Source organism: Myripristis murdjan, chromosome 16, assembly GCF_902150065.1.
Source record: "Myripristis murdjan chromosome 16, fMyrMur1.1, whole genome shotgun sequence".
In the NCBI taxonomy this organism is placed as follows: Eukaryota; Metazoa; Chordata; class Actinopteri; order Holocentriformes; family Holocentridae; genus Myripristis; species Myripristis murdjan.
In genome coordinates, this window is record NC_043995.1 from 8,686,586 (window position 1) to 8,703,726 (window position 17,141).

The window sequence follows — 17,141 nt, forward strand, 5'->3', positions numbered from 1 at the left end:
GTTCTATGTCTCTTACCGAGTCTCATATGATATTTAATCGAGTGTACTTTGAACAGTAATGAGTTTAGTGCCATCAGAACCATCTCTTACCATTGAGGAAGTTGCGTTGGTTCTCCAGGATCTGGCTGACCTGGTGAATCCAAACCTGACTGACCCCAGGGCTGGCTGAATGGAGTGTGTACTTCTCCTGGCTGCCATTCGATGACCTGGAGCTCAGTGTGAACTTGCAGGGGTCTTCTGGGTTTTCCTCCAGACCCAACCAGCTCATCTGCAATGGAGGTGGAGGGAGTTTATAAGGGGTGGATAGAACAGAAGAGGAAAAGGTAATAACAGAGGGAGAAGTGTTTTTAAAAGTTTTTGACAGATAGAGTTTGACAGTCCATCTGTAGAAAATCTTAAGTGATCTGTTGAAGCAAGCGGATAGTCCAAAAGGATGTAGATTCATCAGTTCATCATTTTGTGTCAGGCTTACAGGAGCTAGTACTCCTCTTCACGTATCATAGACAAGAGTGTCACTTTTTGCTATTTTAATAGCCAGCACTCACCTTGATGCTGTTCTTGAAGAGGTAGCCAGGCGTGGAGTAGCCCTTTTTTTTGTCCAGGGGCTCGCTGAAGATGACAATCTGCTCAAAGAGGAAGACTCTCCTCTCCTTCATCCTGGACAGAAGTCCTCCATCCTGGTCTGAAACCATGAAAGTGTCCTGGAGGAGCAGTCTGCCCTGGGCCACAATCTTACCCTGAAGGGAGGAGCAGATTGGATAGAAAGGGAAAAGAGAAAGCCAGGGTAGAGGAGATCAGTCGAGAAATGAGGAGTAGTGTTCGAAAAGCAAAGTAGTAGAGACATTTGCTCATTTCCATAATTTGTTGAAAACTGTGAAACAAGGAAGGATGCCAACATCGAAAACTCTATCTGTAACAGCAGAAAACGAGCTACACTGAAGCTGTGAAAAATGCGTAAACACTGACACCTGGTGACGTAAATTACAAACTGATTTATGTAGATTATACACTAGTATCATGACCAACCAAACATCCCCATTATTGTTTTTACTTAAACACAAACACACACTCAAAAACAAACACAAAACCACACACACGAGTACAGATAAACAACCACTTCTGAGAGAGGATAAAAAACCAGTCTTACATCAAAGCCTTGAAGCCGTCCTACGTTCATCATGTCATTGCAGCGTTTGGGGACGACACACATCACCTCTACAGCTTTCTGGGGTAGCACAGAAGAATAAAACAAACTTTTAGAGACAAACTGTCTGTATGTCAGTGAAGTAAACACATAGAACAGTTGTAAAGGCCAAGAATTGTCCAGTCACATTCAAAAGCAAGGGTTTACAAACTTTTTTCAGCCTGGGACCAAAGTCAACAATGTGGTCTCTTGCTTTTTGATGCAAAATCATACAGTAACTTGACTTCTTCAATGATAGACTCTGCAGTCATACAGTAGGTCCAGCTGTGATGCATTTGGTTGGTGCCCAGCAATTTAAGGAACCTAAGCTTGAAAAACAGTGCAGAATGTCTTACCTCCAGCTCCCCTGTGTCCACTCCAGCCTTCTTGGAAACCTTGAGAAGATCCTGTAAAACAGTGAAACAAGTAAACAGCATTAAACATAAAAATGGAAGGGTGGTAATAGAGTAATAATAGAGTAAAAAAAAGATTTTACTGTTCTATTCAGGACAGGCAAATAAAATCTTCGATGCTATCACTGATTTGATCCTTGTTGCCTGGAAATTTAAAAAGTCTGAGGCGCACTGGTGTGGACAAAAAGTTCTTTATTCAGCTACAGCTACACCTTTCATTTTCTTCAGAGCAGGATTGACAACATCTGCTTTATCTTAGGTGTAGACAGCATTGTTCAAATGCCTCTTCATTGTTATGTCTGGGTATCACAATTCCTTTTTCATTCTGTGGATTGTTTTTTTTTTCTGCAGCATTAGAGTTCAGTCTCTATGAATGATGCTCGTAAAGTAAGAGACACTGCTGTGTGGGTGTATTTGCCTTCAGTAGCAGCTGATACTTCATTATGCGTTGCACAGGTTTGATCAGCAGGTCAGTGATCTGCAGTCTGTGGCCCAAACGCTGCTTGAGGTCCTGGTGAAAGACACAAAACAATATTGTTTTCTGAAGTCTATTGTTTTTTGAGTCCTGCGGCCAGTCATGTGTAGTTAAATACAAAGACGAGGAACTGATAGTACAACAGTTAAAAGGTAGGACCAAAAGTTTGAGATGAAAGAATGAACAATGATATTGACTGGCTGTATTTTATAACACAAGTCAATGCAGGGTTGATGTTCTCACTTCAAAGTAAGTGTCGATGTACTCCGAAACAATGTGCTCAGACTTGGGCTTGTTCTGGCAGTACACTATATACATGTGTAGCCTCCGCTCCTGCAATAGGAACAAAATCAGAAATCAAAGGCAGCACTGAGTAGTAAAGAAATGCTAGAGCTATGAAAAATTATTCCCTGACTGTCTTTCAGTTCCATAAAATGCACTTGAGGACTGTTAAATTGATACTAAATGGTGTGCATAATTTTCTGTACATACAACACAAATGTATGATGGAAATAAATGTGAATTTGAGGGCAGCTGCTCTCACCTGTTTGACAAAAAGAGCAGCCAGCCTATCAGGATCCTCTAAGCACTTTTCAAGCTCGCCAAGGAAGAAGCTGTGGACCAATCAAGGAAGAAACAAGTGTTTTAGGGAAAATAGGAGGACACTGTATTATTTATTTTTTGGTGTTATGATCGCTCTCTCTTCAATGCTGTGTCATAATTCTGAAAGACTCCATGCTAAGGAAGCTAATACAAGCTGACATTTACATGATAAATAAAAATTATAGCCCCAAATGGAATTTGTAGCACAAGGTATTGAAAATGACAGTGAACTGTGTACTGAAGTCAAAATTAATTGAAGACACTGAGCGTACTCTTTGTGCCAGTCATAGATTTGATGAATGTTTCCGAAGACAATCTTGTCTTTTCCCCTCATGTCGTCTGGAACTCCTTCCTCCTTCATTCTGCTCATGTAGCCCTAAGGAGAGACACACGGCAAATATATAAGAAAGGCTTACCGAATAACCCAATTTCCTACACTTTATTTTAAGATCCTTTGTAATTTTTTTGAATTTTAAGAATATTTTTTTTACCTCCACTACTGATCCCAGATCTCTGACGTAGTCTCTTTCAGTTTCTACAAGCTCCAGTAGCACATAACTGAGAACAGAAAACAGAAATTGTTATTATCCCATGAAAAATATAATGCACCTCCATCCAAAAATTCATCCATAAGATGTTAGGCTGGTTGGGTCAAAACACTAGCTTCAACTGTATTACTGAATAAAGCTATGACAGGACTCAATGAAAATATGATGTTAAAACTCACTGTCTTCTCTTGAGGAAGCCAGACTTGCGCTCGTCTACCTCATCGATGGGTGAGGAGGAGGAGAGGAGGGAGTTGTCGGAGGGGTTGAAGGAGGGGGAGCTGCTGTCGCCATGCTCCACTGACAGAGAGCTGGGCCGGTCCTCCAGTGACTGGCAGAGAAGGAGGAGAGAAAGAAAGAGGACAGAGGAAGAAACTGAGGATCAAGGATATGGATTAGCAGGAAGACAGAAACAAGTGATAAAGCAAGCAAGAGAGATTTGTCTGATAAAAGAGCTGAGAAAGCACTCATGGGATCTCATCGTCCCTTTTCAGCAACATGCTTCATTTATCTGACAGGAATCAAAACCAATATCACAGGATAACTTTAAAGCAAGCTGCACTGCCATGACACATGGCATGTGCGTTGGGGGTATGTGCCAGGATACAATGCCAGGTTTTTGGAACAAGAGGACAGCTGGCAGAGTGAGTCACACAACACTGACAGATGACTGGTAGGCCACAAAGACATCCTCTCCCAAAACAACACCAGGACCAAAAAAAAAAAAAAAAAAAAGTACATGTTGAAAGTAAATTGATCAGTGTTATGTGTACGCACTTGCAACATTTGTGTGTCCATCTATGTGTGTGTCTGTTTTCTTTAGGGCTAAGGGCTGAAACAGTGAATGTTTTGTGTATGTGCATCATTTCCATCTTACCATCTTGCTCTTCACCAGCTCTTCGATTGCACTGACGAGTTCAGCGGCGCTCGGAGTTTCTGAACTGCTGGGCCGACCGGACAGACGAGACGCAGACTGAAAGAGAAGGAAAGAGGGAAGACAGAGATGGAAAAAGAGAGCATTTATTTTCCTCAAACACAATCCCTCAAACACAATTTTAAGAATATGTTACATTTTGCTTGCACAATGAACTGATATCTCGCATGAAACTAAATTTTTTACAGTCCCTATAAGGTTCTGTCTTAAAAGGTGAAGCAAGAGTTAATGTCAGCTAAAGTGTTAAAATGAAACTTGGCAATATAGCACTGTGTGCAGGTGTCATACACACTGAAAGACTATAGGTGTACATGATCAAGCTCACCATTGATGAGTTCGGACCGCGATATTCCACATGTCCAAATAAGGACTGGGTGGGTGTGATCTCCCTAATAGGAGGTGAACTGGGGGCCTTGTTGGAGCCAATCACAGGCTAGTGTTGGGGACACATGGGGTTATGAGGCGGGTTAAGGTAAAGGGCAAGCTCTGGGATTGGACAGCTCTTTGAGCACGAGGACCATGACTGGTCAAACAACTTAGGAGTAACAGTACAATAAGTGTTGCTAAATACTCCATTGCCTCTGCCACAGACCCCAGCCTGAGACAAGTGTCAGGGCCGCTCAGTCCCACAAAAACCTCACAACTATGGAAAATTGGAGTATTCACTTGAGCAACAGTAAAATAATAATATTAACAGTGTCAGGGAATGACGATTATTTGGTAAAACAAGGAATAAGAAAAGGCAAGAGGTGAATCAAAGAAAGACAAAGAAAGGATTGAAAATGAAGATCGGAAGACGGTTTTACATGGAGAGATAGGGAAACTGGGAAAGAAGAGAGGCAGAACAGAAATCAACATAATGCTGAAGGTAGGAACATGCATCCGTCAAGAAAGAAGAGCACAAAAGAAAATGTATTAGTGCCTAAGTAAAGTTAAGCAGTGCTATTCAGTGTAAACTTTACGGGATATTTTTTTCATAATACAAATAACAAAAAAAGTATTGTGCCAAAGTAAACTTATTAACACAAATATACAGTATATGAATAAAATATGTAAGTTAAGCGAGTAAATGTAAATCTGTTGTTGTGTTACATAACAGTAATATATTCTCTGAAACATAAAAAAGGGAAAGAAAGAAAAAGGGACATCCAGAACTGTGTGTGTACTAATGAAGCATGTGTGAGCATGGATGGTCCAGTTGAACCTGTGGCATTGTGACATACATCATCATTTTTGTTTGGGTAATCCTAACTGTGAAACCACAAATTTGTGCCATGTGTGTATCACTGTCTGTAGAAAAGTATGCTGTTTGGTTTGGATGACCCACCTTGTCGTCCTGCGAGTCAGGCTGCAGCAGGCTGTGCTGCTGTATGGCCATAGGAGGCGGTAGAGGGACGGCGTCAGCCCCCTCCTCTCCCTCCTCCTCCCCGCAGCTCTGCATGCCCGATGAGGAAGACTTGGACAGAGTACCACTGCTTAGCCCCTCATTACGCATACGCTGCAGAGACAGGCAGAGAGATGAGTGTTGTGTTGTTCATATTACAGAATATAGCGTATTACAAATTGGGTCTCAAAAATTATTAGAGACAAAGAAAACTTGACAAGTTTTTCCTTATCTACAATAAAAAACAAACAAAAAGCACGCACACCCAAAAACAGAAATCTACTGTAGGAGCTTGACTGAAAATAGTCCATGTAATGTAAAAAATAGTCTGAACACTAGAGTTCGCGCCCATGGCGTGTTACTGTCACCAGCATATGTGTGTCATTTTTAGGTAACTATACATTTCAGGGTTCTGCTGAATTTTATTCGCATGTGGTGAATGAATAGGAAAGATGCCCAGTGAGATGCACGGAGGGAGCTGGAAGGAGGTTTACCAACAACACAAAGGAGTAAAGATGTCAGAGGACAGAATGTGAAACAATGCACAATAGTAGCACATACTGCTGCATCTCTTCTATCGTTTCAGTGAAGAATACTAAACAAAGAGCAGGAAAAATGCACCACCAAAAACTGTTTTTAGTGTTTCTCAGCTGCTGGGGAGGGTGGAGAACCAGGGGTGGGAAAAAAAACAAAAAACAACACTATAAAATTTTATGGAGAGAAAAATACAAAATATGAATTTGGCAGTAGACAGACAAGCACTATTGGTTAATGAGTCTCAGCATAATTAAAAATACAAGCAGTCTAAAGGTGAACAAATGCATAAATACTGTAACTTTGCAAACTTACTACACAGGAAAAGGCAGTAATTACTACTAAGAGCGTTGCATGTAATTCTCAAAATGTTCAAGGGGGGCATGACTGGAGCATGACTGAGTGGAACTGTTGGAACAGTTCTTACCTCCTCCAGGGTCTCGTCCTGTGGCGTGGCGGCGCTGTCGTCAGAGTCTTTCTGAGAGCCTGGCAGTACGTCTGCGTTCTTCCTAGTCCCGTCACGGTTCTTCTTGTGCTTGTGGGCGAACTTCTTGACGTGGCCATCGGCTTTCCCGGAGCTGAGCCGCCGTACGGGGCTGGTCAGCCACTTCCTCAGGGTGTTCCCTGGACGTTTGGGTCCTGGGGAGCTGTGAGGGCCCAGAGTGTGGCTGGAGCCCGGCTGCAGGGCATCGTTACTGGATACAGACAGGGTATCTGAAGGTCGGAAAAGATGGGAGAGAAAAGAGCATGCTGATGATGACATTACATCAACTATGGAAATGTCAGGCGTGTTGATGAACATTTTCCTTTGCACAAGCAGAATGCCAGCATAGTTAAAATGAAACTGAATTTCTACCCCATAGTCCCCATACGTTTTCATGTAAAATTTCTGGTCAAACTAAATTTACCAAGTTTGAGCTCCAGACTCAAAATGTTTGTGAAACTCTGCTTTACACTGCCGCACAATGGACATGTTAAAATCACTGGTTTATCACAATATGTTAATGATGTATTAAAATCTGAGTATATGCAAGTGTGTTTGTATCTTCCTTCTGAACTGATCTCTCTTTAGAAATTCAGCCAGATACATCTTCTGCTTTTGACCTGAACAGGCTGTAACATACTGTATTAAAAAAAAAAAAAAAAAAAAAAACACAAGGCAAATGTTATGTAAAACTTGCATAAATTGCTCTCCCTTGGTACTGTCAGACAGAGAAATAAAAAGAGAGACTGTGTGTTTCTCTGAATACGTTTGTCTATGTGCAGGGATTATATGTGTGTCTATGTTGGTGTGTTTGTGCTATCTGTAGGCAGGCTGGCCTCCCCCTCATAGTGGTGACAGCTCCTTGGGGAGTCTGTAGGAGGGCTGCTCTTGTTAGACTAGAGATGCATGGCTGACTGGGAAGGAAATGATACAGGATAAAGACATGTTTCAAGCCTAGTGTGAACACTTCAAAGACGTATCCACCTGTTCCAAACTGCTGTCTCATTCACTCCATTTCTCAATTTCAACTCTTATTTAGTCCTCCTTTATCCTTACATTCCCTCATTCTTCCCTTCATCCCAGTTTTATTTTTTTTTTTTACTTTGAGCTGCTCTTTACTTAAAGTATCCACTGATCAACTGGAATATTCTGCATTACTGTCATCATACTATTGGAGGAGAAAAGATCTTGGTCAATATGAAACAGTGGTATGGAGAGCCGAACTCACTGACCATAGTGTCTTTGGCTGATAGAGGTCAGCTAGGGTTCCTTTGTCTGCTGCCAGAGTGTGCAACTTGACCCCAAGTTGGATACCACCACAGCATTCCCTGAGCAAGACCCTTCACCTCCCAGGAAAGGGTCACAGTTCAAAAGGTCAGAGTACTTTTTATCATGAGGACACTGCTGCCAGTATAAGAGGAGGGGGGATGAAAAAATGACTCCCCTGCACATCATAAAGAATTTCAGTCAATAAACAAACATCACCATTCCACTAAAAATCCAACTGGGACACATTTCAACTCCAAGCCTCTGGATCCACTCCTAAACTGGTGATAAATTCCCTCAAATCTAACATGACTGAGACCCTAATTGGAGCTTTATGTGATCTGAATGACAACATTGCCTTGCAAAGGTCCATGCCGGCCTGATTCATCTCTCTCTCGGTGCAGCGCCTTCTCAGGAGATGATGTGCTCATTCCACAGACCAAAAATGACTTCCAGAAGGAGCCTGACCGCAAAAAACAAGTGCACCTGCATGCAGACCGAAGTCGATGCCAACTAGGACGCGACTGTCCTCCTACATCACACTGCCTTTAAATGTTTGCTCCATGTCTTCTTGAGTTGAAGAGCTGAACTGCAAAAATATCCGGTTACTAAATAAAATCATTTTATCTCATCCCAAGGGCATACTTTTTGTTTCTCAGAAGAAACACTTGATTTCCCGACTGAATACAAGGTTAAGGTTGTTTTTGCCGTATGACTAAAGCACAAAAGGCTAGAGAGATCATGAATTCCACTTGCTCATTTATAAGTGCTTTAATTTGACAAAGAAGAGGCAGTTGGTGAAGATTAAAGGATGATCATGATAAACCATGTGACCAGGCTGAGTGATTTTAGTGGCTCTCTGGGCCTATTTCTCATGAATGGCAAGTGTGGAAATCCTGCCCCCTTCTTCAATGGACACCATGCACAGCACAGCTTTGTTGAGTACCAGACTGTGTGTGTGTGTGTGTTGTGTGCTTCCTCCTGAATGAGCGCACCTGCATGTGCGTGTGTGTCAGTTATTCAGGCTCGAGGAGATTTATTTTTACTGCACTGCGCTGATACAAAGCATGTGTTCTGACATCGCACGCGAAGGAAGAAAGCTCAGTTCCTGGAATAACAAGCGTCTCTCACATCAGGCCCTGTAAGGCCCGAAAGCCATCTTCTCAGCTATTTATTCTGCCACCATCTCACACAGAGAAAGGCTTTTACAGGGGACACTTGGAAGTATCTCCAGCACAACCTGATTGATCATAGTCACAATCTTTCAACAACTGTGAGACCCCTACAGCCAACTGTATGCTTTTCTTGGCCACTTCGAGGCAAACAATAATCTGAAGAGTTCAAGGCAGCGCAGGTGAGAACACATCGCTTTATCCTGGCTTCATCCTTCAATTTTTCTTCCACTGGATAGAAAGTCAGGCTATATATTGTGCCATCTCCCAGGGAGAGGAGTACGCTTAAACTGTTTGGGTGATTTATAAATTCCATCCAAAAGAGTTATTTGAGAAAGAGTAGCAGCGTGGAGTGGTAGTCCATCTTTGGGGCAATGCGGTTGAGGATAATCCCTTTTGTTGGCACAAATGTTCACATGCAATCCCCTTGGGGGCAGGTAAACTGTGTTTACCTCTCCTCTCCTCCTTCCCCACAGTGCTAAATGAAAACCAGAGTCCTAATTGTTCATTACGATACTGAGCTGGAATGTTTTAGTCATGGGTAGCATCATGGAGCCTATTTAAAGCTACAATTCAGATCACTCAGAATGGCTATGCATTTGTCTCCAAGGGCCACTAAAAAGCCCTCTTTATAAGTCTAGTAGTAGCAAAGCAGAAAGTAAGAGTGGGAAACAACACTATAGAGAGAAACTAAGTTGTGGAATGACAGGGGTTAAAATCATGAACTGGATGGGTTAATAGCTAGAACAGAGCTATATGCTCTACTGTATGTGTTGTCTTCACTTTTTGATTAATATGACACTGATGTCTACATTTGAAAAAATCAACTACCCAAGTCAAAGCATTGCTAATGCGTTTTAAATGTCATTTCTTGGGCACCGATGGGCAAACAAAACATTTTCCCACTTCTTACAAGGTTCACCTCCTGAAAGCTGTAAGGTTTCTGCAGGACACTAACATGTTAATCCCCAGCCACTTACACTGCCATTAACCTACATTTACAACATGCACGTACTTAAATACCGACTCTTTGGTGTAGACTTAAGCTCTACGTTTAAGGCAAGCAAACTGGGAAACCCATAAAGACACAGGGGTCAGGACTTCCCATGTAGAGCAAACAAACACAACACCAGAAAACTTGCTGTGGTCACAACCTCTCATGTAGCCAAGCTGTTAGCAGGTAGGTCTCAAACTTGGCGAAGGAAAACACAGGTAGGCAAATATTTCACACTGATTCGTCAAATCTAACCAGGTGTGTTAGAGAGGTAAGTGACAGTTGCCCCAGTGCCTCTAAACCAAGTGGACAAATTTAAACCTGTGGGTGAAGTCTGAATAAAATAATACTAAAAAAAAAAAAAAAAAAAAAGGAAAATATATTTTAAACCCAGATACACCTGAAGGAAACAGTATGTAAATCCTAAATAAATTACAAGTAATGTCATTTCAAATTCAAATTGGCACTTGCCCCATGTTTTTAATGGCTAAAACGTTAACAGCCAGTAACCTAAGCAGTTGTGCGTTTAGCCAACACTTCTTATTGGACCAACAGTTCTTATTGGACTCTTGTTAGCTGAGAGGTGTAAAGGGGTAGAGCATGGGGTCAAAAGCCATGACACATTCCTCTGCAGCGGAAAATACCCCCAGACAAGTACAACCACATACACACACTCACACACACATACACATGTGAGAAGCTACGGTCTGTGGCTTTGGTAGAGGTCATGGCCTTTGCCCTTTGCCCTGCAGGGTGTCTTTCATCATGAAGACACCTCGGGGACAGCTGGTCTGGCTTTAAAGCTCACAGGAAAAAAAATCAGGAGGGTAGGTGGATAGGGAGTTTTACATCAGTTCAGACTGAAGTGTGCTGACATGATATGAGAGAAATCACTTTTTGTCAGTCGTATCTATGTCGTTCTGTGTAAATATCTCATCTCAAATAAGATCTCTATTCAAAAATGCTACATATCAGTTTTAGCAGTTGAAAATCAGGGACACTGATGAAGTTCACAGGTCAACATACTTGTCTATAAAATTTAGAAAGACTTATCAGTTGTCAACCATGGACTAGGGTCAACTAGGCTTTAAAAAGTTACATGATTGGTTTAAATTTAGCACTAAAAATAATATGAAGAGCACATCTATCTCATAACTTCATAATTTGTAATGGCTGTGTAATTTTGGACTACAGCTTTTAATGCTCATGTTGGATGGCATGGGTTGGATGACCAGTAAATCCTAAAGTACCGATACCGAACAGTTTGACCAGTATGGGTGGTATCATTGCCCATAGTTTGAACTAATTGGCTCTATGTGCTAAGAGAGAGAGTAAGAGATGTCTGGTTCACTTCCTGGTCTCAACAGGGCATCCTGCTGCTGAGGCAGCTGTGAGGAACACTGGAGTCAAACACATGCACATCTCCTTGCAGCGTTACTGTTTGACACACAATATCAGAGAGTACACATACAGATAAACCTGCACATACATGCACACGACTTTCACACATACATGCACATACATGCACACGACTTTTACACACCTCCTTCCTGCCTCCACTATTCCCTTTAAAAATATGATCCAATACTTGGAATCAGTGCCTCAGATGTAAATACAAATCAGTCAGTGCTTGACCTTTTCCTGATGCTATCTGTTCAGCTCTGTGAGCCGATATCTCTCTGAAGACTCCAGCCATCCCAGTTTAAACAGATGCTCTGTACTGCCCTGTATCTTAAGATGTTTGCTGCTGCGATCCACTGACAACCTATCATAATTCTGTCACTGTCTCACTCATGCAAACTCAAATATACTGCAGTGAGCACTTGATTTACAACTTTGTGTATGCATCTGCCCTCTAGTCTATGTGTCCCAGAATAGGAGAGGGAGGAGGGGGCAGAATTGGAAGGATCCAGGAAGGCAGCGCTGCATAAGCATGCCTGGGATTCCAGAGGTGCCACCGGGGAGGCACCTCTCGTGTGGTCTTGTCTTCCCCAGGAGAAGGGATACAAACACACAAACATCAGTCGCTGTGTCTGGAGACGTGCTGCTTGGGATGGGATGGAGGCTGGGGAGCCATGCGGTGTGTGGGAAAAAGCCCCAGGGGGGGTTTGGCTAGCTGATCCCTAGAATGTAGACAATGTTGGAGAGGGCGTGCCACCAATGGGCATAGTTAGGAAAGGCGTGTAGCTGGGATGGGAAGTATAGAATCGTGTGATCACCGGATGCATGTTCTGATAAAAAAAACTATCTTAATATTTTTAATTATAAACAAGTCCTAACATAGTTTTCATACACTGATGCAGGCTCACTATTTGGCAAGATCAAGTTACTGTTTCACTGAATCTATTCTGTTAAATCTCAGATGTTGCTAGTGCTTAGCTACTTCAACCAGTCAGTCAATGTATGGAAACTGTGTTATAACTTGTTTATAAATGTTTATTAAATATTTATCAAGTGTTTACAACCTAATTAATAGCATAATTATAAACCATTTATAAACCCTTTTTAAAGGTCTTACTGTAAAGTGGTGCAGAAAAAAACAAAACAAAACAGGTCACCTGATGGATTTCAACATACAACAATATGAGACATTATTTTGTCCTACTCTATAGCTATTCTACATCGACTATATATCTACCCTAACACCAATCCTTTATTCTATTCTATTCTATTCTATTCTATTCCATTCCAACCCACCAAATTTCATTTCATGTTGCCTAATCACATGGCCCTAATTCTCTCCACAGGTAGCAATCCTCCCAACTGGGACATAGAGTAAATGCCACTGCCTATTCTACTCTGTTGAATGTTTTTTGTCTTATTTTCTACTCTCCCTGAGGTCTGTAATAAACACCCTTTGCCCATCTGTCTGGGAACCGACCTGACCCAGCACACAGACAAAGATATAATCATAATCTGGTCACCATCGTTCCAGCAGATTTAACATCTCATCACATTATGGTGCACTCACTCAATAACTTTCATAAAGCCTCTACATAATCTGCACTCGATCAATGAGTATCTAAAATCCACTGTCACATCAGGAGTAGACTGTGGAGTGCAATGTACAAAAAACAAAGGAAAAAGGGTCAGAAAAACATTTTCTTTTTACAGCAACACAGTCTTTATGTCATCCATATAGACCAAATTGTAAATCCATTCTATCACAAGTACACTCAAAGCTGTACTCAAACATTTTTATTTGCAATGCATACTCAGGTCTAGAATAGTAACAGGGCAAACTTGGACTTATTCCTCATGCTTTGCCCTCTTTCTTTTCCTCAGCTTTCCAGCCACAAATATTTAAAACACAGAGTATCGACATAACAAGCACATACTCGACTTCACAATCTCTATGTTGTACAAAATCAGGTACAGAATATAAAATGATATATTTTACACCTTAAAATGGTAATATCCTGACCTAGAAATACTGTATGCTCACAGCAAAAGCATCACAAGAACATGAAACTCTGTGTGTCCTGCACACTACATGTTATTCAGAGGCACCTACCCAGGTCCAGCAGCCAGAACTTGCAGTTGTCAGAGTGTCCTCCCTGAGGCGAATCCATGTGACAAAGTGGATTGAGAGTGACCAATGACTCAATTCCATGGGCCATGTCACCCAAATTGCAAGCCTCGGGAATATTCACCTGAAATCCTCACTCACAGCATCCTCTGGGGTATGATAACAGACTTCTGAATTCCTCTGCAAGACCAAAAATTAGTCTTCCAATTACTTGTGAAAAAGTGAACTATGTCCTGTGGTGGCTAGGGTGGTGAGGTTTCAGAAGGAGAAAATGTAAAAACATGAAATCCAGCAGAGAGGGAAGGGAAAAAGTCAAATGCAGCATTAGTGGTATGATGTTCTCTCTTTCTCTCTCTCTCTCTCTCTCTCTCTCTCTCTCTGTATATCCTTCCCTCCCTCCCTCTTTAGTGAGTGGGCTGCTGTGAGGATATTGGGCAAGCCTCCACTGTGCCTCTGCTGTTCCAAGGGGACGTTTGGAAACATGCAGCACATCTACCGTATTACCCTTTGTAGAAGCGCCCACTCAATTTGAGTGGGCGGGTGCATATTTTACAGGCATTAGGATGCACAGAAGTTGGGCAGTTTGGCAGGAATGAAAATAGACTTTGTTATGAAAACACAACGGTGCTGAGCAAAACATTTAATGATAAGAATTTGCGCCATTATATTTGATCACTGGAATCAACTTCTGATCCGGTATATAGTACTCATATGCGAACTGAGTGCTTCTCCATAACGGAGAATGTACACTGGGGGTTTTCATGGCTCAGAGCTTCATAGGCAGTAATGTGTTTTAGCCCACTTTAGACAAATCCCTGTGTAGATGGCTTCATGTGACAAATTCACTGTGCTCACTGTACAGCGCAGAGCGGTGATGCAGGCGAGATGTACAAAGATCTCCCTGTTAAACTGCGTGTGTTCCCTCTTAGTCAGGCTCCCTGAGCTCTAAGCACACCGTTTCCTGTAAAAGCATGCACGCACATGCATGCACAGGCACACACACACACACACACTGCTTCTTACACAGGGTCTCTTTATCAATAATGCTGCCACTACATGCCTTCACATTTAATTTATACTGAAATGACTTAGATTCAAATTGCATGTTCTTTCTAATTTGGTAAACTGGCGAGTAAGCAGGGAGGCTGCAGCTGAAGTTACAAACAGTGAAGTTCCAGTGGTAAAACTGAATATGTGGACAGTATCTGCAGATGAGAGTCACCTCAACCTGATTTTCCAGGAATCTGTAGGTTTACACAGGTTCCTGCAGCTGCTTGAGCAACACAGGGCTCCTTGTTTGAACCCTCCCCCCCAAAAACAGACACACAGACACACACACACACACACAGACACACACACACACACACACACACACACACACACACACACACACACACACACACAGTCAACACATACTGTAGGTGAACATTATCGACATCTTTGACCAAAACATCCTAGAACCAGAGCAGGGAGCTATCTTAAAGCCACAAACTTATGCTATATGTGGTATTGACAGACACACATCTGGAACCATTTAAATCCTGTTCCATTCTATTCTATTCTATTCTATTCTATTCTATTCTACCTTAATCTGTTCTACTAGACAGAGGCCCCAACAAACAAGTCTTAGTCTCTTACTCAAATATTCCTAACAGGAAAAGGGAGAGATTTTCTAGAAAACATCCTAATCTCCTTAGTCATCAAACTCCTCAACTTTAGACAAAGCCACCTACGTGGTCGATCAGCGATGTCAAAAGTAGCAAAGACTGTATATGTCATCCTCATCTTCCTCCTACTCAACAACAGCCTTTTTTGACTGGAACAGTGCCTGTGGGGAGAAGCTTTGTGAAGCCCCTTTTTCTGCAAACAAAAATGCATAAACACACACAGAAATATGGACAGTGTGGGGTGTTTGAGTGCAACCAAGGAAGAAAACTGAGGCAAAGAATACTGCTTCAGTGAGCAAAAGCTGGAACTGGAGTTGGAGATCTAGCAGTTGGGAAAATAGGAATTTGGGCAATTTACTTGGCTCTATCCTGAACAAGTAAATGATACAGGAACAAATCATTTCAAAGTTGCTCGGTCCTGTATGTACAAGCCCTCTGTAATCTTAAATACAAACACAAACATCAAACTTTTCATTTCGACTGCGAAGAGGCTGTCAGCCAAATGTTTGTATTACATGCTATATCACCGTGGAAACAAGCTGTGCAGCACTCGCCCACTGTTGCTAATTAAAGAGTGAAAACAGGAAGCAGACACTAAACTTTACTGGCGTTCTGTCATGACACGGTGACGGCAGCTGCACACCTCTCTGCTTGCGATGCTGAATGAGCGTCATGTCAACGCATAGAAATCCATGCAGGAATTTAAGAGCACTTAGATGATTCAAAGGGGAAAAAAATTATGTTTGCACACACACACACACACACACACACACACACACAAACACAAACACACAAACACACACAACCACACACACAGCCTATATGATTTAGAATAGAAGTCATTCTCTCATTTTGGTTAATTGACACCTCATGTTCACTATTACATATGCACAATTTCTTAATTTTTGCAAACAAATTAATATGGTCTTTAAAGTATATTCTCATTGAGTTTAATTTTAAATTTTAGCTCACTGTGGTAATTAGTTTTATTTAGTTGACTGACTAAATTCACTAACTTTATTCATTCATTCATTTAGGTTAGATATTCATTAAGTTATTTTAGGTAAAAAAAAAAAAAAAAATCTCAGGGAATGGAGTTATCAAGGCATGAACTGATGTGTTTGTCTTTTTTTTTTTTTTTGTAGTTAGTTTTGTAGCTATATGGACCTATGCTGTCATCATTGTCTTTGTTCTCATTTGCTGTGAAGTGGCTACTAAACTTTAATAAAGTTGTCAGTCAATCAAGATTAATATCAGTACCTGATCATATCATATAATATCATATCATATCATATCATATCACATCACATCACATCACATCACATCACATCACATCACATCACATCACATCACATCACATCACATCACATCACATCACATCACATCATATCATATCATATCATATCATATCATATCAATAGCTGAAGCATTTGTTTGGTAGCTCCTCAATATCACATCTCAAAGAATATATATTTTAACTTGCTTCATGTGCATGTTGTAGTTGTACTTTTGTGCTTTGAAGACAACTTTAGAGCAAATTTTAGATACTGTATTTGTACAGTTGTTTTACAAGAAATACAATTTTTTTTCCTTAAAGGACAAAATTCCTGGTTCCATAATTGGGTCTCCTTCTCTCATCTCTAATTAAATATATATTACAAGAACTGTAAGCAAGTTGTTTGTGTGTCTGTGTGTGTGCAAACACATTACTGGAATGTCAGTTTCCAATGCCTTGGCAATAATCTGTTATGCTGGGAACTACAGAAGAAGCATGAAGCAGGTAGCACACAGGTTATCTTGCAGTACACCAATCAACAACAAGGTGGGGAAACCTCAGAAGCTGTGTTACTGACTCATCAAAGCCCCTTTTGGTGCAAACTCTGACTTCACATCCTCCAGGGCCCAACCTTCACAGGGGTTTCCCCTCCTTCATGTAGCTTAAACAGAGAGAAAGTGCT

The 17,141-nt window shown here is 41.4% G+C and overlaps 1 protein-coding gene across 1 annotated transcript in view; it reads right to left on the bottom strand.

Moving 5' to 3' along the window:
• Positions 1 to 17,141, bottom strand: part of triob (trio Rho guanine nucleotide exchange factor b) — a 145,850-nt gene that overhangs the window by 9,679 nt on the left and 119,030 nt on the right. Inside the window, exons 38-50 of the mRNA XM_030071844.1 lie at positions 6,499 to 6,785; positions 5,481 to 5,651; positions 4,097 to 4,192; positions 3,402 to 3,550; positions 3,166 to 3,232; positions 2,947 to 3,050; positions 2,616 to 2,685; positions 2,315 to 2,404; positions 2,015 to 2,107; positions 1,540 to 1,590; positions 1,148 to 1,225; positions 546 to 737; positions 91 to 268 (exon numbers count right to left, since the gene is read on the bottom strand). Of these exons, the coding sequence (XP_029927704.1) occupies positions 91 to 268; positions 546 to 737; positions 1,148 to 1,225; positions 1,540 to 1,590; positions 2,015 to 2,107; positions 2,315 to 2,404; positions 2,616 to 2,685; positions 2,947 to 3,050; positions 3,166 to 3,232; positions 3,402 to 3,550; positions 4,097 to 4,192; positions 5,481 to 5,651; positions 6,499 to 6,785 (1,626 nt within the window). The remainder of the gene's footprint in view (positions 1 to 90; positions 269 to 545; positions 738 to 1,147; positions 1,226 to 1,539; positions 1,591 to 2,014; positions 2,108 to 2,314; positions 2,405 to 2,615; positions 2,686 to 2,946; positions 3,051 to 3,165; positions 3,233 to 3,401; positions 3,551 to 4,096; positions 4,193 to 5,480; positions 5,652 to 6,498; positions 6,786 to 17,141) is intronic.